General features: G+C 41.3%; 1 protein-coding gene across 1 annotated transcript in view; it reads left to right on the plus strand.

Annotated features, from left to right (window-relative positions):
* The window catches only part of Prex2 (phosphatidylinositol-3,4,5-trisphosphate dependent Rac exchange factor 2), a 299,642-nt gene that overhangs the window by 62,195 nt on the left and 210,825 nt on the right, over positions 1-26,622 (plus strand). Inside the window, exons 2-6 of the mRNA XM_006974690.4 lie at positions 6,518-6,589; positions 8,020-8,142; positions 10,652-10,756; positions 18,379-18,480; positions 26,291-26,452. Of these exons, the coding sequence (XP_006974752.2) occupies positions 6,518-6,589; positions 8,020-8,142; positions 10,652-10,756; positions 18,379-18,480; positions 26,291-26,452 (564 nt within the window). The remainder of the gene's footprint in view (positions 1-6,517; positions 6,590-8,019; positions 8,143-10,651; positions 10,757-18,378; positions 18,481-26,290; positions 26,453-26,622) is intronic.

The raw sequence follows: 26,622 nt of genomic DNA on the forward strand, positions 1-26,622 counted from the left end.
TCCTGAGTACTTTATCTTATGGACCGAGGCTAGAGGTCTCCTTCTCTATCCTTTCCCAAGTTCTATCTTCATGCCAGTGTCTGATCTCACCTGAGAGAGAGCAGGGGAATTCTTCAAACCGTGGTTTCTCTTCAGAACCTCAAATGGTATGCCAATTCCTTGTTCAGGATCTCCATTTGGTGTCCAGTAGACATTTCAAACTCCACATGGAGCTGGGCGGTGGTGGCACACGCCTTTAATCCCAGCACTTGGGAGGCAGAGGCAGGCGGATCTCTGTGAGTTCGAGGCCAGCCTGGGCTACAGAGTGAGTTTCAGGAAAGGCACAAAACTACACAGAAACCCTGTCTCGAAAAACCAAAAAACAAACAAACAAACAAACAAAAAACTCTACATGTCCTCAACAAGCTGATTCTCCCACCCTCAAATCCCTTTTCTTCCATTCTCTTAAAATGGCATCACTGTTAGCCAGATGTTCAAGGCAAACTCAAATAGACTTGTCTGATTTATCAAGATTCTGTTGATGTTCCCAGGAAAACAAAACAAATGTTATTGACACCCTAAAGAATTGTGATGTGATAATGCTTCAGGTTTAAAAGGCAAAAGGAAAACATTTACCCTTAATGTTTATTTACATCTATTTTTATAGAACGAGTACATTTTCTTCCTGTAACAGAACAAAACCCTCTTGAAATTTTCATTTTTATGTGTAAATTTATTCCTCTCTCTTTATGGCTGCATTTTCAAGATGATTTACTGATGCTGACATGTCTCTATATGTGGGATATTTAGGGGAGTACCAAGATTTAATACATGATCCTGTGAAATTCAGGTTAACATCAAGTGGCTAAAATTTAAAGTGTAAAGTACAAAAACTATGTGTGTGTGTGTGTGTGTGTGTGTGTGTGTGAGAGAGAGAGAGAGAGAGAGAGAGAGAGAGAGAGAGAGAGAGAGAGAGAGAGAGAGAGAGAGATGTAGTTGATGCAAACAATAGGAACGGCAAAAGTGAGCCGAAGGAGATGCATCAGAGCCTTGCACTTTTCAAGTACAAGTGCTTACCAAGAGTGAAGGATTGTGGCCTTGGCTCGTTATTGGGTGATAGCAGCACAGTTGAACAGACAAAGAAGAGATTCTTTTCTCTTTCTCTTCTATCTAAAGACTTTCTTCCTTCTCTTGGTAGCAAATCTGTATTTTTAGTGTTATTAAACTTAGTTAGCATTTGACATTTGACATAAGCTTTTAACTGAATATATAGTCAGAGGAAAACAACATGGAAAAAGATAAAGAAAAAATGAAGCACTTGCTCACACTGGGGGAAAGATAGCCCATCCTACCAGTATCTCAGAAAATGTGTGTGCAAGCACTGTTAGGGGGTTGATGAAAAGGTGAGCATGTGTGGACATACGTGTGAGCTGTAAGGTCCTTGGGGAAGCACCTGGAAGCCTTTCCTCCAAGTGTGGCTTGTCCATCTTGTCTGACCACCTGCCTTGCATTTCCACAATGAACCGTTTATGAAACCTAGATTGTGACTCATGAGGGAGGCATCTCCTGGCAGGGTATGTGAGACTCCAGGTGGTTGGGTGAGGGCGATGTGTAGAAGTGGTCATTATTGGTTGTTGAGTTGAAACAAAAGGTGAGATGAGTGATTCTGTTTTCCCACTGCAATTCACTTCCTGGTTTCTCTAACTCTGATATTGGTAGCCTTTGGGAGGATCAGTAAATCAATGTCTATCAGAAAGTGGGCTCTGGACCTGCTTTATCAGAGCCACCAAAGAGTCCTGCTCAAAGTACACACTAAACCAACCATCTTCCTCAACCAACCATCTTTCCTCAGGACTTCAGGAAGAGTTGGTATCCTGCATGTAGACTCTTAAACACAGCAGAGTGCTTGTGAACCATGAGCATTAAAAGCTGTCTTCTATAGTTTATTTTCAAATATATTTGCACTATGGCTAGATCCAGTGAAATTGTGGACTTGGATAAAGGAATAAATGCACAGAATAGTGTGTGAATTCCCTTATATGTCTTTGTGACTGGCTTTGCTGATGCTTCCTTACTTGTGAGAAGGTTTAATGACCAGTTATTAAACACTGAGGAAATGGTGGGTACAGACTGTTAAAAATGTATTTATGTTTATCTTCAGGACAGAAGACTTAACATTTAAAAAAAAAATACCAGAGTTCTCAGGATTGCGCATTCCCAGGAAGCCATCTAAAGTCTGCTTTTCCTGTATATAAAACAAGGAATCTGGGGAATGACGGTTTGGTCAGACATGGCAGCGAGGTCCAGGTTCGTTTCCTATGCAGTTCAAACACAAGGTCCACAATACCATGGAAGACAAGGAGGTAGACAGGTCAGCGGACTAGGTGGTGTATTTGATTAGTTAGTATGTTCCCTACCAACTCTCATTTTGATTTAGTTTTACTACTTCCAGGATTTCATTAAGTGATTCAAGAATGCGCTAGGTCCTGTTTATGAAGAAAACGTTTATAATTGTAGAGGTGAAGTTTAAGATTTGCTTGCACGAGACATTACCTGTTTACTGTGTGGTCAATGTGAAATGTAAACTAGGCAAGTCAAACATTCTCGTTGTGATAAAGCTAAATAGAAAAAAGTGGAGGATCATGTTGGGATGAGTATTTGGAAAGTATTCAAGAGAAACAAATCTGAAATTAAAAATTAAACAAAATAATTCTAAGTAAAATAGGATCTTAAAAACTACAAGATTCACATGTCATTTCTCCATGGCCAACCATGTATAACTATGTATAACGATGTATAATAGTTCAAAAACTATATCATATTTTTAATAAAAATTAAGGTTATACCCAATGCTTTTGCATTTGTTTTATTTAATTTGATGTATGTAAGAGAGCCCAGGTTATTATTTTGCTTTGGCTCCATAGTTAGGGAATCAGAAGTATGAACAGAGTGAATCAGGAATAAAACACAGTGCTTATGCTGATGGTGGGTAAGATCTGGGGGCTGCCTTGTCTGGTTTTGTTTAAATAAGCTTTGTTTTTATTTTTATTTTTTATGTTGAATGGAAAGGAAAAAAATAAAGCTATTTTTATTTTCAGAAGACATGATTTCACATTGAGAAAGTTCCTAAGGAAGCCACAAAATAAGAATTATTGAATTACTTAGTAAGGGTGTTAAGGCATAAAATGAGCACATGAGATTTTATATACATTAGAAGTAATCTAAAACTGAAAACAAAATAATTACATTTATAATAATATAAAAAATAATGTGAGGTCTGTACACTGAAAACTCCAGAACTAGTGAAAGAAATTAAGGAAATCTAAGAAAATGGAGATTTTTCCATGCTTATGGCTTAGACGAGGAAACAGTTACCTTGGGAAGAGGTCTCCTCCCACTTAACTGTGGTACACAGTCAATGTCACTGCCAGAACCCCGGGTACATTTTGAAAGAAAGGATGAAGTTATGCTAAAAAAAAAAAAAAAAAAAAAAAATCAAGTAAACAAATGAGCTATGTGCAACCATGTCTCTTAGACTGGAACCTTCCCTCCTGGAGGGGAGAGGGAGGCTAATAATAGCCAAGAAAACTTGAAAGCTGGGCAAGCAAAATACATTCTAAGACTTACAATTCCCTCCTCACCAAAGCCCGGAAACATGGAAAAGTTGCTGGGGGGGGGGCAGACTCAAGAGTACAGCAGAAGTCCCAGCTGGATCAGGAACAGAGTGGGAGAACAGAGAGGGAGATACCATGATGAATGAGGAACCATGGGAATAGGAAGAAGCAGAGTGCTAGAGAGGTCCCCAGAAATCCACAAGATACCTCCACTGTAGACTACTGGCAATGGTTGAGAGAGTGCCTGGGCTGACCTGCTCTGGTGATCGATGGCCGAACACCCTGGCTGTTATGATAGAACTATAATCCAGTGTCTGATGGAAGCGGATGCAGAGATCCACCTCTGAGCCCCAGGTGGAGCTCTGGGAGTCCAATCAGTGTGAGAGAGGAGGGATTGTATGAGCAAGAGATATTGAGACCATGATTGGAAAAAGCACAGGGACAAATAGCCAAACTAGTGGAAACACATGAACTGTGAACCAAAGGCAGAGGAACCCCCATGGAACTGGATCAGGCCCTCTGGATAAGTGAGACAGTTGATTAGCTTGAGCTGTTTGGGAGGCCCCCAGGCAGTGGAGCCAGGACTTGTCCTTGGTGCATGGCCTGGCTTTTTGGAGCCTGGGGCCTATGCTGGGACACTTTGCTCAGCCTTGGTGTAGGGAGGAGGGGATGGACCTGCCTCAGCTGAGTCTACCAGGCTGGGCTGACTCTTCAGGGGAGACTTTGCCTTGGAGGAGGTGGGAATGGAGGGTGGACTGGGGGAGGGGGGGCAGGAGAATCCGTGGCTGATATGTGAAATTAAATTAATTAGAAAATAAAAATACTATAAAAAGAAAAGCTGCTTGCCACAAAATTAACATAAATATATCCTAAAACAGTAAAAAAAAAAAAAAAAAAAAAAAGAGGATGGGTAAGAGAGCTCTAAGAAGCTTTGTTTTTAAAGCAGAAGTGATAATGTGCTCACAGCCAAACATTCAAAAAGGAATTAATGTCCAGAAGTCTCCTTCCAGAATCCTGGGCAGAAGTAGCTACTGTTGGCAGTTTTGGAGTATTCTGATCATTTTTTCCTCACTGATATGATACATGTGTATATATATATATATATATATATATATATATATATATATATATATATATATATATATACTTGTGTGTATATGTTCATGTGTATGTGTGCATATGTGTTTGCATATCAAGAATACCACTTTGTGAATTATTTTCACCAGACAACTTTCGTGAGCATCTATCATGTATACTTGCATGTGTATTTATATATGCTTTATGTGGGCATAGGTTTCAGTACATTCATGTCTGACTGTGCTTTTGCTATCAAAGTCTGTGATATGAATGTACCACAGTGTATTTTGTGATTTCTTTATGGGTGGGTCTTTAGGTTGTTTCCGGTTTTATTACTTTTATAACCAGTGAGTCTCTTTGTCAGAATATATTCCTAGAAGTAGAATCACTAAGTTAGAGGAAAGCCCACTTCAGTTGTGACATGTATTATCAAGTTGTCTTCAAGACTGGTGTCCTAGTTATTATTGTCAGCAATGCCTTGAGGGTGCAATCTGGGATATTATGAGCAATCTCTTAATCATCATCAACTTTTGTTAATGCCTTAAATATGTGAACATAACGTGTCAAAGGTATGACTCTTATTGTAATTTTTATTTTTTAAATGTCATAGCCGGAGGCACCCGCCCTGAAGTTCAGTGTGCCCTGGGAAGTTGCATACCTTCCTTCACTTGGTTGCTGGTGGCAGAGTTCTCAAGGCAGACAAAAGAGCACTGATCTTTTCTTACTTTTGTGGTGCTGGGCAATTGGAGTAGGGCTTCTGATATATTATCTACAGTTGAGCAATATGCACAGTCCTTGAAATGATCTTATCGGGCCACTGGGGAATTTATGGATAATGTCTTTAGACATAAACTAAGTTTGCTAGGTGGAAAGTTCTCTTCTTTTAAAACCTTTTTACTTTAAGGTTCACTATATCAAACATTCTTCTGTATTTAGCCTTTAGAGAAAGCTTAACTATCAAAGATTCAAGTCTAAACATTCTAAGTACACTCCCCCTCCCCCAACCCCGTCTTTCTTTACCTGATGCTGAGCTTTAAACCCAGGGACTTGTGCCTGCTAGGCAATCATTCTACCTCTGAGCAACTCCCTTGTCTCCAAAGACTTATGCCTACCGTAGGGCAATGAAGAACTCTGACTGAAGCCCTGAAATTTATTATTTTGCTTCTGATGAAGTATGAGTACGGTGACATAGAAATGGAAGAGGGATCCTTCCTGAGAGCAGCAGTTACTGGCAAGTGTGTCTGAGTGTGCTGACGCAACTATCTCCCCCTCCCGACCCCCAGCTCACAGTACTAAGAGTCACTGTAGAATTTCAGGTCCTTTTACCGTTTCAGGTGAAATGCCGTATTTACATTATAGTTTGATCTTTCTGCACTTTGCAATGCTTAAAATTTAGGAAGCACCCAATTCTAAATGTTTACCCTAGAATTCTGAAGACCAGGTGGACGGATTTAATTCATATAGATTTGATCACTTTGCTCTGTGCCTCAGCATTGAAACAGAAGAAAGGTTCTGGGGTGGGAGCGACAGTGTGCAAGAATCTCACGTATTACAGCAAAACTATTATACTCAGCTACCAAGAATTTTAAACTTCAGCTTTATTTGTTTGAAACAAGTTCTCACCACATAGCCTTGGCTGGCCTAGAAATCCTTATGAAGGTCAACTAGTCTTGACCTTCAGGCAATCCTCCTAGTTCTGTCCCCAAGTACTGGGATTACAGGTGTGCATTGCCATGCCGACTGGTAAGCGTGGTGTTTTGTACGGCACTTTACCTCATTCTGATGAGTGCCCAATCATTTTATAGTTCTAGCTTTGCTCTCCTAATGTCTTCTTTTGTTCTGTACAGGCCTTCTTGCATCGAATGAACCAGTGTGCAGCAGCAAAGGTCGACAAAAATGTGACGGAGGAAACAGTAAAGGTGAGCAGGCAGCTTTAGCCTCTCAGCCAAGCTCAGGGACCCGAAAGGCGATATGTCCATGGAGGGTTCCTTCAGGGCCCTTTACTTTATCATCAGCTCCACTGTGAGTTCTGTAGCAGTGACTAGTGTTGATAATGTGAACGAGGGAGCTAGAGTCTGGGACAGAAAGGAAGAAGACAGCTTACGTGTCGCAAAGAATTCTTGCGTTTGCTAAGATCATGGAACCATTTGAAAAGATGGAAAATAAGCTTAAAAAGTAAGACTAGAACTTCAGTGTCTATGAGAAGAAGGGTGGGCGAGGCGACAAGATAGTTGCCAGAGTAGTTCAGGAAGGCAAGCTATGGGGAAGTGAGAACTGCAGTCTCTGTGATCTCTAATGAGCAAAATTTCAAGGGTCCCCTGGCAAACAGAAAAAATGTAATATCCCAGCCCCAAAGTAAATCCATAAGCATTTCCTTACATTTCAAAATGCAGGGAAAGGGTCCTGGGGTGTGACTTAGTGGTAGTGTGTGTTCTGGGTTAATTACAATGTCACTGCAGGCCTGATAGGAACTGAGAAACACCACCCATAACCTAGGTAGCAGAGCGTGGCTAGACTATGTAGTGCTTGAGGATCTGGGTTCCAGTCCCAGCCCCTCCCCCTCCCCACTCTTTCTCTCAGGAAAAATGAACAGTTATGAAAAAAAGAAATAAAGAATGGTAAATGAAAATTAATTTTTCTGTAGTGGTTGCTAATTATGCTCCTACTGTTTTATTAATTAAAAAAAAAATCCCAAAGCTTTTAAGATTCTTCTGACTCTGTTTCCTTATAGGTTATACATGTAGCCTGCAGACTTTTCTACCATTGGAAACTTTAGTTAACAAGCTTTGAGTCACAAAGAAAAGCAACCTATGCTTCAAATGGACTTGCACACTTTCACTCACAGGGAGTCCAGATGGAAGAAAACATCCATGCAGATGTTTCAGGGTGGGCAAAGTGTTGCTAGGTCTGCAGCACCCAGTGCCGCCATCTGGGTGCAGCACAGTGACCTTGCAGGTGACCCAGCTGTGGCTTCTACACAAACACACTGCCAGGAGGAAGGACGGTCCATTCCGGGACACCTTTCATAGTGCCGCGGACTTCCCCGAAAGCCTGTCAGCCAACCTCCCACACCCTTACATACAGGCACGGGGGGAGAGGTTGGGGTTGGCAGACAGGGATTTGTCCCCCAGGTCTTTTCCTGAGTGTCTGCATGGTGTCCCCATTCCCAGAGTTCTGTGGAAGTAGAGAAGTCCGGATGAAACTGGTCCTGCTTGCCAGGCTAGAGGAAGAGGTGATGGAGAGTAGCTCTCTGTTTAGGGGGCTGTGCCCTCATGGGCCTTTTAATTTAATTTTTCAAATTTGCTTCACAACTGCCCTTAAAGTTTTTGTTGATGTGTTTATTTTACAGATGTTATTCTCCAATATTGAGGAGATCCTTGCCGTCCATAAGGAGTTCCTGAAAGTTGTAGAAGAATGTTTACACCCCGAACCCAATGCCCAGCAAGAAGTGGGAACCTGCTTTCTTCACTTTGTAGGATAATATTTTTTTCCTGTTTACTTTCAAGCTCTTTCTCTCTAGATCTTAAGGGTTGCATCTTGGCAGAGTCGTGTGTGTGAATTCAGCATGAGAAGTAAAGCTGGACACCAGAAGGTTGGGGTCTTTTAAGGCCAGTGAAATCTTGCCCTCAGAGCCAGAAAAGGGGAGGGAGTCTCTCATCATCCATTTCACCCCAAGAATAAACAGCCTTTTCTTTTTCCTGACAAGCTAGTTCTTCACATCCTCTGTAGCTTTGAATTCTAATGAATATTCAGCCTGTTTCATAATGAATGGATTTTTATGTTTCACTCAAACATAGAACATTTTTCTTTTGAGGCAGAAAATTCTCACTCTTATAATGGCGCTACAAGCCCTCTCTTTATTGGTCAGAATGTCCCCTTGTTAATTGGCTGGTGACAGACCTGGAGGGGAACAGACCGCTGCTTCCCATGACTGATTTCCCTCCAGGGTGGCTTCTCAGAAGTTGGTTTGGAGTGCTGTGGAAGGAATGAGGGGCAAGGGCTTAGTGGTCTGGCACACACCCCCTCTGCTCTGTTGTCAGTTTCATGTATTTGGACAGGATACCTGGAATTAGAGAGCGGATTTGCAAACTAAGAAGCCACCTGCTTAGTGAAAATTGTCTTTAAGAACTAAAGGACATTCATACTAGAAGAACAAATTGGAAAATATTGTTATTGACCCCTTTCCACTGATGCTAATTTTCAGAATGCCTCTCTGAATCAAATGGCTACCCCGTGACTATCTCACTTAAACAGCTAGGTGAGAGTATTCTATGGTAAACGAAGCTTTGCATCTGTTTCCTACTTAGTCATATATCTTGTAGTTTCTTTATCTATATGTGACAAACAGGCTCTTTTTGTAATCTGTATTTCGTAATGATAATTCTAGCAAAGGGAGATACTCCTGGGGTCTGGGTGGATTAAACTGAAATTCTTGGTTGTGGCTGGAAGCTGTGTTGTTCATATCCGCTTCCTCAAGCCTGTTTCCTTTCACAGAAGAATCAGGCTCCCCTGCCAGCTGGAGGAGCTGTTATCTGAGGCCAGGGATGCTCATGGGACTCTGCACCCTGACAGCCATTTCCTTAGTAACACATTATGAATCTGTCATCCATGAATGTCGCTCAACTACTTCTGAACTTTACTCTTGTTCTGGATCATACTATCTCTTCAAGCAAGTGATTCAGCCCGTGCTCTGTTGGCTATATGAAACAGTGATTAGTTTCTAAGTTTCTAAGTGCGTGTCTTTGAAATTACAAAGGATACCCTTCTGTTCTGATAATTTGATCAATAAACTATTGTGTTTCTCATTGGGCTCTTTTGATAGCTATTAATTATAGCTCCTTTGAGAGCAGTCTTAGAGATGGTAGAGAGCCTACAGATCATGATATAGCAAAATTCTTGATTTTTGGAAAGAATTCCCACTAACACTGAAAACCGTTTCTGGTGTTTCCTGGTAGCTTAAATCACTAGAAGATCTTGATTGATCACACCTCTGTTCATCACTGGCCCAGCCATGTCCCCTGAATAGTCCTGCTCTGGAGCTCTGTAGACTTGTTCATTTCTCACAGAATAAAGGCTGTTTGAAAGTAGCTATGATACTATTGCTTGGCCTTTCTGTCTTAAACATCTATTGCTTGTACTATTAAGGCAGCTCTACATAAGTTAAAAGGGAGGTTTATTGTGTGGGGTAACTTACAAGTAAAGGGTTAGGTTACAGGGTCTGGGAAAGGTGAAGTGCAGTCCAGCGGTGTTCTCTGGAGAACTCTGCTCAGTCTACCACCAGTGTCCAGGATCCAGGAACCTGCACATCTGGATCTCAGGTCTTAAGGGCTCCTATCTCAGCCCTGCCTCGTAGTCGTGACAGTTGTCGGAAGCCTCAGTGGGGGTAGTACTTCCAGTTCAAAGCTGGAACAGCTACCCACTACAAACATCTCACTATGAAGCAATTGCTGGGATGCTGATCTTCAGGTTCTGCCATTATCTTAGTTACTTGGTACTGTATGTTATCTCGTGTGTCCAAGTCCCTCTCAAATGCGGCTGCCAGTTGGTAACATGAACTTCTGGATTCTGTCTTCATGATTCCCATGTGATGTATCCCATGCCTCTTCCCTCTGTATGAAATGACCGTGTCCCTCCCATCAACTGGGAGAAGTACGCTTATTCCGCTGGACCTAGCTCAGAGTAAGATCTTAAAAAAGTATAAAAAGCTGTGTCTGGATTCTCATGGCAAAGGGAAAAAAAACACTCATTCTCTGTGCTTTGCCACCGTGTGGCTCACTCAGATTATTGCATTCTTGTTGGGATAACTTTATCAACTTCTTTTCTAGGCCATACTTATGAATGGGGGAAATAAATGAAACATACGCATGTAGTATATCTCTTGAGATACTGTCCCTTTGTAGAGTTTTTAAATGCATATCATGCGGGTTAAAATTTCAAAGTAATACACAGTGGTTCTCATTGATTCTGTCTTTGATTCACAGAAAGACAAGTTTCGTATTTATGATGAATATTGCAGCAACCATGAAAAGGCACAAAAATTGCTTCTGGAACTGAACAAGATAAGAACAATCCGGACATTTCTTTTAGTAAGTGCATATTCATCTGTGACCATAAGCTGGCAGTGGTTGAGGGCCTACCTGTAAGAATGCACTGGGTACCTCTTAGCACATGCAGACTTGGAAGATAGTCCATGGACATGTAAGCATCCAGATCTGGGACGAGCTTGTGTGTGAGAAACGCCGCTAATGCCCTCTCCTGGTTAAGGGAGAATCGTCTCATCAGTCAGACAAAGAACTTAGGTCAGAGTTCACCTTTGCCTTGCATCCTCAGTTCCCTAGGGATCTATTTACTCCTCAGAGGACTGGAAGTAGGGCAGGGCAGGCCCAGGAAGGAAGCAAATGTAGAGACTGGTTGCTCTCCTACACACATTCCTTACTCCATTTTCATAGGAGCAGCAGGATTCAATGTTAGCTTCCTTTAAGATAACATACGCACATAAAGGCTTGTTTGGCAGCTATGGGCTGTCATTGCAAGCATCTGATGAAGTGACAGCAGTCAGTTCCTAGGCTGTCCCCCAAAGCCTGGCCTTACAGTACTTCCATAGTCTTGAGCAGATGCCTGTCTCTCGACAGCCCATTTCCCCTGCCACCATCTGCTCCAGGCTACAATGATTTGCTTTCTATGTAGAGTGACTTTTTCTAGAAAAAGAATGTTTTTTTTTCTTTAGGATAGAGTCTTATTACGTAGTCCAGGCTAGCCTCAAATTTGAAACGCCCCCATCTGCCTCTTAAGTGTTCAGATTACTGATCAGATAAGTGCCTCTAGGTTTTATACAAATAGAAACAAACAGTATACTCTATTAGGCCTGACTTTTGTTATTTTATAGTTTTCTTCCTTTTTTTTTTTTTGAGACAGGGTTTCTCTGTGTGGTTTTGGAGCCTGTCCTGGAACTCTCTCTGTAGACCAGGCTGGCCTTGAACTCACAGAAATCTGCCTGTCTCTGCCTCCCAAGTGCTGAGATCAAAGGGGTGTGCCACCACTGCCCAGTATTTGCAGTTTTCTAATGCCCAGCTTTATGTCGTGTATTCACTTTACATTCATTATTACTGAATTGTCCATTGTAGGTTTGCCATAGTCTGTTCATCTCTTTTATCAATTAATGAGCATTGGGTTTTATTCTTGTTTATAATGTTTCCATAAATTATGGTGTTAGGAGCATTCATGCACAAGTCTGTATGGGAACATAAATTTTCATTCTCTTGAGTATAAACAGAGAACAAAAATGGTGGGTCGTATGGTAAGTTTAACTAAGCAACCGTGGGTCTGTTTTGCATGATGGCTGAGCCATCTCCACAAGCCCCGCGTTGAGAACCTGGGTTCTCTGTACCTTGCCAGTACTTGGTGTGACTGGTTATAACTAACTGTGTTAGGAGGTGTGTGACCTGAATTTGAAACTAAGCATGCTTTCCTGTGCTCACTAGCCAGGTCTTCTTTGGTGATGTATTTATTCAGATCTTTTGTGTACTTTTAAATTGCAGTGTTTACCTTAGAGACACTTGTAAGTGTTCTTTGTTTTGGGAGCAATTTCTGTATCAAATATATCACTTTCCAATACTGCTCCTCCCAGCCTTGTTTTTCAGTTCTTAAACAATATTGCCTTTTGAAAAATCAAGTTTTAAAATTTGATGAAATATAATTTTTAGTTTTGATTATTTTTCATTATGGCCATGTTTTTCTTGTCATATTTAAGAAATCTGTACCTATGTGTTATGCTGATTTTACCCTTTTTAAAAATGTTTTAGCTGGGCAGTGGTGGCACACGTCTTTAATTCCAGCACATGGGAGGCAGAGGCAGGAGGATCTTTGTGAGTTCAAGGCCAGCCTGGCCTACAGATCGAGATCCAGGAAAGGCGCAAAGCTACACAGAGAAATCCTGTCTCGAGGCCGGGCGGTGGTGGCGCACGCCTTTAATCCCAGCACTCGGGAGGCAGAGCCGGGCGGATCTCTGTGAGTTCGAGGCCAGCCTGGGCTACCAAGTGAGCTCCAGGAAAGGCGCAAAGCTACACAGAGAAACCCTGTCTCGAAAAACCAAAAAAAAAAAAAAAAGAAATCCTGTCTCGAACCCCCCCCCCCAAAAAAAATGTTTTATTCTGTTGGTACTGTTGTGTTTGAAATTATCTTAGTATCCTTTGGGGATTCATGCTTCGGGTCTGGTAGTTCTCTGCAGAGTCTTAGGGTATTCTCTTTGCAGCATCTTGTTACCTGAATTAAGGCAGTTTTTTTTTTTTCCTTATTAACATCATCTAGATCAGGACCTTCTGTAGATTGCTGAATAGACGCTCTAAGAGCAGGCAACCTATTGTTGGTCTTAGAGGGATATCTTTGTAAGGTGTAGATTGTTCACATGAATGGTCTTTCTTAAATTTTTATCACATTCATACATACATTGAAAGGTTTCATTATCACATTTCCTCCCCCCTCCCCCTTCCTTCCTCTGCCCCCCTCCCTCTCCCTCCCTGGCTGCCTTACTTTCTTCCCTTTTTCTGTCTGTCTTTCTCAACACTGGCATTGATGTCAAGGCTTTGTGCATGCTGGGCAAGTATTTTGTCAACTAAACAACATCCCCAGCGTTCACTGAACTACATACATCCTTAGCGCTTATTTTTTTAAGTGTTGAAAGCTATGATTCATTCATATATATGAACTATAATATATATGTGATTATTGATTATATAAAACAATGAAGTTGTGAATTATTCATATTATTCATATACTTAAAAAGAGTGTATGAATCCAAATATAATTATCTTTAATAGCCTTCAATTTTCTCCATTTTTGCCTTATATATTTTGTTGCTAGATATATATATATTCATGATTGTTATATTCATATTTCTATTTATCATTATGAAATATAGTTTTTGTCTTAGATGGTAATTTTTTGATAAAGTCTAATTTCTTTATCGTTATGGTAGATCTTTTAGTGTTTGAAATGCTATCTTTAACTCTTCATTTTTTATGACTTCCTATGATCTTTTAAATGTTCTGGTAAACAGCACATAGCCAGAACTTCCTTTCCCTATCATATTCATTTTCTGTTAATTCTGACTTAATCCCAAAGCAATAGAGTGGACGTTTTGCTTCGGTGTTTCCTGGAAGGAAATGTGGAGTGTGGTACTCCTCTCTCCCTTAGTGTGCAGTCTCTCCCACCTGGGCCGCCTTCTGTGTTAGGAAGCCCACGACACGCATAGTTCTGTCTTCTCTACTTTTCTATAGACTACCACCTCGACTCTCCTTCATTCCTGTAGATTGACTCTGACTGTGATAGCCTAGCTTGTGAAGAGTAACCCTATTTTTCCCTCTATGTCATTTCTAGCTTACCTGGGGATGTCTTTGTCTTCGTTTTTTGAAGGATCGTTCTATGGCTAGAGCTCTTCTTGACTGTATCCTTCTTTTCATGACTTTGAGTTGGACTCGGTTGCTGCACAGCCTCCGTGGCTTCCGATGAGAGTGAACCTGTTGCTTGTATTGCTTTTGTTGGTTACATACTGCTTCAGTTTCCTTTTCCCACTCTTAATACCTGGTCTTTCCATAGTTCAACTACAGTGTGATTCGATGAGGTTTTCCCACTCTTAATACCTGGTCTTTCCATAGTTCAACTACAGTGTGATTCGATGAGGATACTAACTTTGCTTTTCTACTTTGTACATAAACCTTTTGGTTTGTAATAAGTTTTGAGACATTTTAGCTTGGCCCAAATAGAATGTGGCTGTGGTCCTAGCTATTTGTGAGGGTGAGATGGAAGGGTCTTTTGAGCCCAGGATTTGAAGCCTAGTCTGGGCAACATTGTAAGACTCCAAGGCTCCATCTTAAAATAAAACAAATAAAAACGTAAGTTGTGAATTTGTAGAGGTTATTAAAATATTTATTATATAATTTTTCATTTTCTTTGATTACCCTTATGCATACATTGATGAAAATAATAATTGTTATTATTTTATTGTTTTGTATGTACGGGTGTTTTGCCTGTATGTGTGTTTGTGCACCATGTGTGTAAGGGTTTTGGGAGCCAGAAGAGGGTGTTGGATCTCCTGGTACTGGAGTTACAGATGTTTGTGAGGTACCGTGCAGATGTTAGGGGATCGAACCCAGATCCTCTGGAAGAGCAGCCAGTGCTCTTAGCTGCTGCCCTCTCTATAGCCACCACATCCATGTTCCCTCTTGGTTCCTTGTAATTGTTCGTTTTTCTATAACCTGTTATTCTCTGTTCTTCACATCTGATGATTTATATTAACGTACCTGTAACTCAGTGAAGTCTTTTTTCATCCTGTGTCTGTTTGATTCACTGTTTTTCTCTGTTGAGGGTTCCTCTTTCTTTGCTTGCCATCAGTGTCCTTCAGTTATTTAAGAGGTGCTTAAATTCTCTGAATATACTTGTAATTGCTATGTTGAAGTCTGCTAAATCCAATATCTAGGTACACTAAAGAGTTTCTATTGACTGTGACTGAATCAAGTTTTCCCGTTTCTTTGTGTATGTCATAATTTTAAAATAAAGAAAAAACAACCTGACATTTTAAATAACTAAATAGCAACTCTGGAATCTGTGTTTCCTCTCTGAGATTGGTTACTGGGTTTTTGTTTTTGTTTGTTTTTTCCTTGTTGCTCTGTTCTGTTCTTAGTAACCTACCTAGAATTGATCTGAATTTCCGTTTCTCTGAAGACACCTCTGCTCAGGTTACCTTCATTATTTCGCTTTGCTTTTTGAGATCCCTTCTGTGAATGTTTTACTTGTCAGAGCTGCTGTCTCATGAGCATGGACCCAAGCATGACTGTAGTTAGGGCACAGTTAAAGGCCAGAGGATTTGCAAGGTGATTCAGGTTTTTTCCCCAGGGTGCCCATGAAGGTTTTTTTTTTTTTTGAATGACACATCCTTTTCATCAGCCAAAGACGAATGCATTTTCTCTATTCTATGTATATCTTTTTAGGTGATCTGTGTTAAATTTTTGCTAGTATGCTGGAAGACCTCAAGTATAGCTGTAGTCTCAGGATAGCATTGTGGGTATTTCCTGTTTTGCTAATGGAATGTGCTAGCATTTTGGACAACACTCCTTGGTAAGAGATTTTTGCTCTCTGCAGCTCCCTTGATAGAGTGTAAGAACTCTGCTGTCTTGTTTAGTGCATCCTGTCTTTAGCAGTGTTCACTTGGAATACTCCTTAGTTTAGTTCGCCAATGACTTAATGTGAAGTCCCACCAAAAAAGCCACAAGTCAAGAATGTGGGTGTTGAGGTGACTCACAGCATACTCCAGCAGACAGAATCTGTCTGGATAGTCCCTACCCTGGAACTAAGTGGACATAGATCATCTGGATGGCTTTAGGATATTCATTATATTTCAGTAGTTAGTTTCTGTGTTCATAAAACGAGGGGTACTAACATCTAATAGTTTCCAGGTTTGGGGTGATGATGGTATTACTTTGGGCCTTTGCTGTTGCTGTCATCTCAGGAAGTTTTTAATGTCCTTGAATCCCCTGAAACTTACTCAGCAGACTAATTTTTTTATGATTATGGCACAGCTCACAGTTGGCTGTACATGCCCATATCAATCATTAATCCACAAAATGCTCTGAAGCTGTGCCCACAGGCCAATCTCTTCGGGGAAATTCATCAGTTGGGGTTCCCTGGTCCCAGGTGATTCTAGTTTGTGTCAAGTTGTCAAAAACAACCAGTACTCGTGCTTGCTGTACAAACATGAGGACCGATGTTTCTGTCCCTAGGACATGTGAATGCTGGATGAGAATCCGCCCGCAATCCCAGCCTTAGAAGGTAGACATAGGATTCCCCAGAGCAGGCTGGCTGGGATTACTAGTTCTCACAGTGAGCTCTGGTGGGACCCTGTCCCCTGTCTCGTTGAATAAGATGAAAGAGTGATTGACAATGATTTCTAACATCAACTTTCTTTGGTCCTCCACATATACATGTCACATATACACACACCAGTGTGCACACTCAACTACACATAGAGGTGTCCACAGTATGCAGGCATGCATACATATATGTCCTCCTCTCTTGCACTCCTTCTCACACACACACACACGTTGAAAGAAAAAGTTAAACCTACCTAGGACTTTTCGGGATCCTTCAGCCCAGAGCTGTGAAAGAAGGTAAGTACACTTATAAGGCTGCTAGCTCATGCTGGATCTGGAAACTCTGAAACATTCATGGAATACTGTAAGATATAGATAATTGTGTCCAAGAATGTCTCCCAGGGAGAATACCCAGGTGCTGTGAAGGAATATTGGCTGCCCTGTCTTATGTGATGTTTAGGTGAAGTGACCGTCCTCTAACGAGGTCCACAGACTTAGACTGAGACTTGACTGTCCCATTCAGGGGAGGACCCTGTACCAGTGGTGTGCCTTTTAAATGTTTTCCTCTCAGCTCCTGGCCCCTCCTCGAAATTCATATAGTGACAGGGAATATACCAACTTCCGAGTGTAGCCATTTAAAGGCCCTCTCCTTCCTGCCCGACGTGTGAAATCCACGTCTGTGGTGCCCACTCTGGCAGGCAGTGCAGAAACAAGATTCCCCACAGGTCTTTCTCTTTGTAGTATTGTTTAGAAGATGGAAGGCCGTCTGCTCAAGTGAGTTTTTCACCGCCACTTTCTGGTGAGCTCAAGCTGCTCCATGTCGACCTAGCCCTGTGATTGCTAATATGGAGATTTCTCCATTTTCCTTGCCCATGTGGAGATCTGCTCTGATCTCCTTTTAAGATTGGCTGCCATAGCATCTTTCCTTAAGTGTGATCACATAACAGCAGCAGCAGCAGCAGCAACCAAAATGACTGAGAACCACCAGCCTCAAGCATTCCACTTTGACAGAGAGGAAACTCTAAAATGAGATCAAGTTGGTGCGTCACTAGTCGGCAGGGAAGCCTGACTTTCACATTAGAACTCAGTGTCTTGGTTGGTACCTGCTTTTCTACAACACGATGTGCTTAACAATTAGCCTGTTTTTTATTTCTGTGAATGTACTTGCTAGTCTGTCTGTCTGTGTTGAGTGTGTGTGCAGGTGCCTGTGGAGGCCAGAAGAGACTGTCACATCCTTTGGAATTCAGGTTACTCTGGGCGGTGGTGGTGTTTGCCTTTAATCTCAGGAGGCAGAGCCAGGCGGATCTCTGTGAGTTCAAGGCCAGCCTACAGAGTGAGATCCAGGACAGGCACCAAAACTACACAGAGAAACCCTGTCCAAACAAAAACAAAAACAAAACAAAAACAAGAAAACAACAACAACAACAAAAGAATTCAAGTTATCCGCAACTCTGAGCTGCCCGATCTGCATATTGGCAACTAAACCTGTGTCCCTTGCAAGAGTAGCAGTGTTCTTAACTCTCTACGTGCCAAGCTGTTCTCTCCAAGCCCAACAATGCACCTCCTATAAACAAAACATATCTTTTTGTCTGTTTCTCTATTTCTTCTCTCTCTCCCTTTCTCTGTTTAAACCCTTCTCCTTCATGCTCAGAAGAATATATGTGAATTAAATTTGAGGTTATAAGTTCACTTTGGGGTCTGTAACAAACATGAAAGACCGGGTCTTGACTGTCCTTGTGACATGGTATTTAAGGACACATGTTTTCATAACCTTTCCACATAAAATGTTGAATGAATAGTTTCGCAAGATGTACTTATTTATTAAGTGTTTATTTTCCCCACAGAACTGCATGCTGCTTGGAGGACGGAAGAACACAGATGTTCCCCTGGAAGGGTACTTAGTGACACCAATCCAAAGAATATGCAAGTACCCTCTCCTGCTGAAGGTATTTAATGCTGCAGCGTGTGCTAGCGCCTTAATATTTTGTTGATTAAAAAAAAAACCGTCTTTTTAAGATGCCAGTGTTCTCAAAAGAGTAGAGCATAATTACTGGAAAAATGGCTCTTTTGTCATAAATTCCTGTGTGAATCAGGAAACAAACCCTAGTAGAAAGGCCATTAAGGGAAGCTTTTAGTGCTCATTCTTTGAAACACACATCCTTGTTTGGGTTTCATTTAGAGTAAATGCTTTAGCTTTAGAAGAGATCCCATTAAATCCATTAGGCCTGGTTTACATAGCACTTTAGCTACAGAAGACTTCATTTTACTTTTTTTAATTCCACTGTTGTTCTATTTTTGGTTTCTCCATAGTTTGGTGACTTGATTCTTATGATGTTAGGGTTAAATTACACAATTTCAAAACTTAGTGTACTGGTTAGTTTTTTTTGGGGTCAACTTGACACTAGCTAGGACCATCTAGGAGAAGGGCATGTCTATTGAGAAAATACCTCCATCAGTTTGTCTTGTGGGCAAGTCTGGGGATCATTTTCTTGATTAACAATTGATGTGGGAGGGCTCAGCCCACTGTGGGTGGTACCACCTCTGGGCAGATGGTTCTGAGTTGTATATATATAAAAAAATAAGCTAAGCAAGGCATGGGAACATGCCCGTAAGCAGCATTCCTCATTGCCTCTTCCTGCTTCTGGATTTCTGCCCCGATTTCCCTCATGATGGACTGTAAGCTGAAAGAAACCCTTTCATGGGTCATGGAGTAGATCATTACAATGGAAACTTAAGTAATACACTTGCCTTTCAAATGATTATTGTAAAGGTGGTGTGTGGCTCACACGAAACAACAAATGGTGGAACACCAAGTGAGAAGCACGCCTTTACAGACAGTAAGCATCACACTAACTATCACGGCTGCAGGTATGAAAGTAACCAGGGTTTTATTATGAAGATACCATGTTGCACAGGAATAGCAAGTCTTAAACTATAGCTTTTGGAATTACAACATGAGGATAGGGAATTAGAGGTAGGGTTGGATGCATGAACTCTGAGTTCAAATCATAGGTGTTCTCTCTACTAACTCTCTGTCTGAGGTATGTAATCTAACCTCTTAAAGCCTTGCATTTGCATTTGGAGGACAAAGATCATGATGAGGATGATCATGAAATCATAGCATATGAATTTATGTACAAACACATGGATATTATGAAATACTATGGATATGTAAACTGATGTGTTGGCTTACCTTTTGGAACAGAAATGTTATGAATAGTAATTAGAAATAAATCTTGTTATAATTTTATGAATTGCATAAGTTGACTGTCTTGCAAAATTTGTGTGTATGAGTAGTATATGTGTTGTCATATGTACTGGTTAGTGTAGGTTTGTGCACGTGTGTGAGTATGCTTATGTATGTATGTGTGCATGCATATGGAAAGCCATTGGTGAAGTCCAGTTATTACTGTCTAAGGCCTTGATCGGTTTGGTTTCTCCATCAATTAAGAAATTAAAAGGCAGGAAGAAACTTGGTGGTAGCAGCACATGCCTTCAATCCCAGAACTCAGGAGGCAGAGGCAGGCAGATCTCTGAGTTTGAGGACAACCAGGACTACATAAAAACCCTGTCTTGAAAAAAAAAAAAAACCCAAAAACTACAACAACAACAACAACAACAAAAAAAACAAAAAAACAAAAAACAAAGCCACCCCTTCCAAAAAAGAGGCAGGAAACAGACTTCATTAAAAGTGTAGAAGTATAGACACACACACACACACACACCACACACACACACACACACACACACACACACACGCGTGCAAAGGGTATTTAGAAACTAAAAATAAGAGCCTACTGGGAGGGCTTCCTTATATGTCTTTTAGGTATTCCTAGCCTGTTTTACCTTTCTAGAAGTCTGGGGCTGTCAAGCCCAATATAGATGATAGTGAATTTCCAAGGCTTTAGTCAGACCCCGAGAAATGAGCAAGCCCATTGTCACTCTGGAGACTTTTAAGTATTCTAAATCTAGTAATTATTTTGTGGAACAACACCCTAGCTACCACTGTGTTTTCCTGTTTTACACAGGAAAGCCTCTGTTTACAGGTAGAGCTATCTACCAAGACCAGGAAGTATTTGGAATTTGGTCCACTGGGCATGTGAGTTAAATCTAGTTGCCAGTCTTCCCGTCTCTGGGTATCTGAAGGCTGGGGACCCCTTTTTGGAGGGTTATGTCTCTGACATATCTCTCGTCCTTATACCACCTGATGGGTTGTGTCTTTTAGGCCTTGTCTCTTCAACATTCTCTCTACCAAGATGAGTGTACTCCCTTATCCCAAATGATGATATGTCTGATAAAGGGACTTCAGGACTCTTCAATGTAGGGCAGTAATAATCAGTGGTTAGGTATTAGCCACCATCCTTGGTGATGTCTGATTTTAAAGGCTAAAGCTGGTTTCCCAAGGGAGTTTTTTGGCTCTTTCGGAAGGCAGTAGAAATTCCTCACAGAGGATGGGGCATTCCTTGTACACTAGTACAGCCCTCTTGGCCTCAGAGTCAGCCACCCAATTTCTCTTGCCACTGGGTCATCCCCTTCCTGATATCCAGGACAGTGGGTTGTAGCCACTTGAGTGATCCAAAGGATTGTGTTCTGGAGCCTAAGAATTTCTTGGGAATACTTTATAGGGATCTCAGCTGTAGTTGGAAGGAGGCCACTTTCCTTCCATGTGGTTGCATGGACATGGAGGATGAAGAAGCCATAGTTGGAATCTGTGCCAATAAATATTGGGACAGTCCCAGGGCTGAAATAAGTGCTTTCAGTTTGACTAATTGAGTAGTAGAATTTGGGGATATTGGTCCTGATTCAAGCACTTCAAAGTCAGTGACTATTTCATATCCTGCGTGTCAGATTCTTCCTTTCACAAAGGACATTCCCTCCCTATAGAGGACCAATTGAGTTGATCTGAGAGACCAGGATGGGCTACACAGTAGTGGAGAGGCTCCTCTTCCTTTTCTGAAAGATTGATGGCTCAGTTCAGGCTTGGACAGGTCTGCAGAGTAATTTCAGGTCTCTCCAGTATGAGGGCCTGATATTTAAGGCAACTTCTGTGAGTTAGATTTGCAGTGGTTCTCAACATGTGAGTCAAAATCACTTTTGGGGGGTCCAATGACCCTTTTACAGGGGTTGCCTTAGACCATCAGAAAATACAGGTATTTATATTATGATTCATAACAGTAGCAAAATTACAGTTATAAAATAACAATGACAATAATTTTATGATCAGGGATCACCATACCATCATCAAGAGCTATATTAAAGGATCTCTGTGTTAGGAAGGTTGAGAACCTCTGAGAGGTTCCTCTTATTACTTAGAATGACCCAGTGTAATGATACATGTGAAGTGTGAGGAGGAGCCCTAGGGAATCTTTTGAGTTCCAGGAATCAGGAGTCTGGCAGTAGCAACTGCTCCCAGGCATCCAGAGCAGCCCCTTGCTACCTGATCTAATTCCTCAGCTGTCTGTCTGACTAGAGGAAATGGAACGTACGTTGTTCCCTGGAGCTGTTCCCTGTCTCTCAGCTATGTACAGGTGAAACTTAGTCTGACTAGGCAAGCCTAAGGCAGGAGTTTGGGTTAATGACTTTTCAGGTTTCTGGAAGGTGTGCTGGGACCCGGGAATCCATTCAACTCTGGTGAATTCTTGAGATTGCATCTCCTTGAGGGCCTGCTTTAGAAGCATAGTTAGCACTGAGTAATCCGGGAGCTGCATTCTACAATATCGTATAGCTCCCTGAAAAGCCTTCATCTGTTTGAGGGTTTGGGAGAGCATGCTTGGGAATGCAGGAAGGACAAGATGGGTCAGATTCATTCTGGTCCTAGAGCCCTGGGCTCCTTGGGAAGGACAAGGCCCAAGTAGGCAACTTCTGCTTTGTATAGCTGGGCTTTTCCCCAAGACACCCTGTAGCATATCTCAGCTAGGAAATATGGAGGAATCTCTTCTCTGGGATATGAGGTTTTTGGTTGGCCCATATAAGAGACCATCTACATGGTCTTAAGTTCATCCCATCATATCTCAGAAAAGAGCTTAGTCAAATAAACTAGACTGTCTCAAAACTCCTAGAAGAGGACAGTCCAAGTAACTTATCCTGTCCTGCATGTGGGATCTTCAAGAGCAAATAAAAACTGATTATGGGGTGGAGTGAGATGTGTAAGAAAGTGTCTTTATGATCCAGCACTCACCAGGTGGTGGTGATAGCAGCAGCACAAGCCTTTAATTCTAGTACTTGGGAGGCAGAGGCAAGCAGATCACTGAGTTTGAGGCCAGCCTGATCTATAGAATGAGTTCCAGGACAACCAAGGCTACACAGAGAAACCCTGTCTGGAAAAGCAAACAAAGAAAGAAAGAAGATCTAACACCAACTAATGAGTCTTATTAGGGGAATCTGGGTGAGGAGAGTGTGAGAATTAGGAACTCCTGGATGGAGTGGGGTCACACTCATTAATCGTAAAGGGTTCTTGGACTGACTTCCGTTTTTTAGAGCCTGTGCTACCACCAAGTATGAGATGTTCTGTGTACTAGAACGTTCAACCAATCATCCTTATTTCATTAGCCCTTGAATTATGGAGCTAAATCTCCCTCTGACTTTAAGCTTCAGGAGACATTGTTTCTGATCAAGAAAATAGTCAGGATCTTTGAGATGACACATGACCACAGAAGTGGCCATTTTAGCCTTCTCTATAGCGTTGGACTTCCATCTGTCCACAGTGAAGCCTTGACATTGCTCTCTGAGGAGACAAGCATTAGTGTTCTGCCCTGGAGGGAGAAGCAGTTTGACCTTGAGTCTAGACAAATGTTTTTTTTTTTTTTTTTTTTTTTTTTTATCAATAAAGAAGTCAAGGGCAGGGGAACTATTGAAAAGAAATGACAAGTAGAGATCTCCCCCCTGAACAGGCAAGCAGTTGAGTGAGGTATCACTCTAGGGGTTGGTCTACCACCCCTGAATTATTGTAAACCTTCGGGACCAGGAACCAGGGGAAGGGGTCAATGCTAAGAATCACGTTCCTCAGTCAGTCATGAATCTAATCTTATGATGCTTACAGTCATAAATCCCCAGGGCTCCTCAAGATCGTTGAACATGATGGGAGCCTGTATGGGAAGCCCTTCCGCACCAGACCTGTCATTATGGAGAGGTAATGAATGACATGAAGCCCAAAAGGGCTAGAAGGCATTGATGCTACCAGTGATTTCTCTTACAGAAGTCTCTGAGGGCATTCCCAACAGGAAGTGACCTTGCACACAGAGGAAGCAAGCCCTAGGCTTAGACTTGTAGGGTGTGTGTGGGGGGGAACATTTATCTGGTTGATTCTTAAAGTGACCACTAACTGCCCATGGTGCTGGTTCGTTTTTCTTTCTTTTTCATGGTTCTATCATAAAAAGACTGAGTTTGTGACCTGGACAAATTAGAAAAGCCTGCTCGTGTTTTGTCTGGGATGGATATTAGTGTCTGGAGTTTTTATGAGTGTCTGAACCTGGATGAGTTAAGAGTGTGGCTTTTAGGACTGTGCCCTCCTGTGATTCAGGGTGCATTCATGTATTTTCCCAATGGGAGCCTCCTTGTCTTCTTGTAATGTATAACAGGGACTAATAAAGACCCTCTATAACACAGTAAAGCAAATGTCCTTTCCATTCTTCATATGATCATTTGAATTTCAGAGGGGGTTCTGAGAGGCGCTAGCCTTATCCCCCATAGGGAAGTCCTTGTCCAATTTGGTCCTATGGACGGTGAGGAAATCATTCCTGCTCCAAGAGCCTGATCTAACACTCTCTTCTTTCTAAAAGGGTTAGTGTTTGTTTTAATAACATCATCACATCTTCACACCATATTTCATATATCTGGTTTAGTTGCTCAGAGGATTGATCGTACTTGTCTGGGTCCTCCATATAACTTCTCAGTTCTTACTTTATGTCATTCAGTTTTGAGAATCCCTGCAGGTTACCACCTCAGGGACTCAGTGCTTATGCACCCATAGGTGCCCTTGTACCTGATCCCTTGCTGGAATCCCAGATAGTTCCTTTATTGTAGGGGCAAGAAGGGAATGTTAAGAATATGTCATAAACTAGTGGTTGTGTTAAATAACTCATGGCTGATTAGAGATGACCTCAAATGTTTGAATTTAATTCTTAAAAATTGTATCATAGATACATTCTCATCTCACATGAAAGAGAGTAGTTGAGAGACTTGAAGCAGAGATGATGACTTCCTTGCCCTTTGAGGAAGATTATTTTCATTCACAAAAAGAAAAAAAGACTTATGTATACAAATAGGCTAGTGCTGACCATTTACTTATGTATACAGATAGGCTGATGTTGAAAAATTAGACTAGGATTCTTTTTGAGTGGTTTTATTTATTCAGAGGAACATATTAAATGCACTAGATTATATTGTGAAGAACTTTCAGAATCTGAGAGCAAGTAACTATTAGAATCATGACTTGATTGTCTTTTCTTTTTTGTTTATTTCACATTATCTAATTCATGTCTCAGCTCCTCAGATTAGTGTTGGGTACCATTCCAAGGGCCCACATCCTGTCCTGAAGGTTGATGTCCTCTTTTCACATAACTTAAAAAGGCTTTACTTCTGAGAATTTACTTCTGAGGGTCCATGTCTCTCTAGTGGATTTGGGGTTCAGAATAAAAATTTCAACTTCATCTTGGGAATAATGTGATGTATATTAGATCATATCAAATACAAGGTCAAAGTTTATTCAAAGTATTCAACAATAAAACAGCTAAGAACTGCCTGCTTCCCAACTGCATGTTGAGAAATTAAAAAAAAAAAAATTCTGAAATTATGCCTCCGGGTTTCTGTAATTGTGTTAGTGCCATGATGATGACAACTGTCGTAAAGAAACAAATGACTAATTAAAAAGCAATGTGGTCACAGCTGTCTAGACAGTGGGTGAAGAAGATATTTAATTTTGTGCTTCTAAACAACAGCTAAGACCATTTAATATACTGAAAAGATTACAGATTATTTTGTTTTTGATGTTTAGAATGAACAGAAAAACTTCAATAAAAGTTCCGTCCCCAAAGCAGAAACTAAGAAATAAATAAAGAAGCTTCTGGGTGTATGGAACACTACTGCTTACTGCGAAGGAACAAGAGCAGTTGATGGGGATGATGACATGTGCTGCTCCCCCAGTGAGGGGATGGTGTGAAACTGGTCAGCTAATTCTTTTTGCTAGAGTATAAAAGGAAGCACTTTTATAATAAATTATATTAATAATAAATTATTTTAAAATAAAGCATTGCTTTATTTATGGCATGTCTTTATAGTTTTCTCAGAAGATATTAGAAGTAGGAACTTAATTCAGGTTTGAAACTGTGGTGCATATTTGTTTGAAGATCTGTTAAAGACTCTAAGAAAAGGAAATTAACATAGTCTGGTACGCATCTGTTAGAACAAAAGTCAGATTTATAGAAGTTGTGATACGATTCAGGTGAGATAATTGATGATTTGAGAGAAGAAACCTTGTTCTGTTTCTAAAATACAGGTAAGTTCGAGGGAAAAGGACAGTGACTGCAGAAAGGAGCATTAAAGTAATGCTTCCTCACTGAGTTGCAGAAAGGAGCACTGAAGTAATGCTTACTCACTGATTTGACCTTTGGCTTTTGATCGCTATCTTTAGTGGAGTGTGTGATGTCACCTAGCAGTGTGGCTGTCACCTTCTTAGTCGTTTCCATTTCCTGGTCAGTCGGAACCCGCTGTACCACAGCACTGAAGATCAAAGCGTGGTTCGTTTCTGTGTGTAAACAGGAATTACTGAAGAGGACCCCACGGAAACACAGTGACTACGCGGCGGTGATGGAAGCCCTCCAAGCCATGAAAGCTGTCTGTTCCAACATCAATGAGGCCAAGAGACAGATGGAGAAACTGGAGGTTTTGGAGGAGTGGCAGTCACACATCGAAGGCTGGGAGGTATGTGCACTTGGCTCAACTTTCCAGCTTGGTACAGTCCTGGAGTCCCAGGCAGGGCTTCTTTTCAAGGCACGGAACCCCAGGTGGTCATCTTCCAGCAGCCCGGGGACCATCTTCAGCTCTGAAAGTGCTTTTCCTGGTACTTTCACCCGTGTGTCAGATGGAAGTCC

This window comes from Peromyscus maniculatus, chromosome 2 (assembly GCF_049852395.1).
Source record: "Peromyscus maniculatus bairdii isolate BWxNUB_F1_BW_parent chromosome 2, HU_Pman_BW_mat_3.1, whole genome shotgun sequence".
Classification (NCBI taxonomy): Eukaryota; Metazoa; Chordata; class Mammalia; order Rodentia; family Cricetidae; genus Peromyscus; species Peromyscus maniculatus.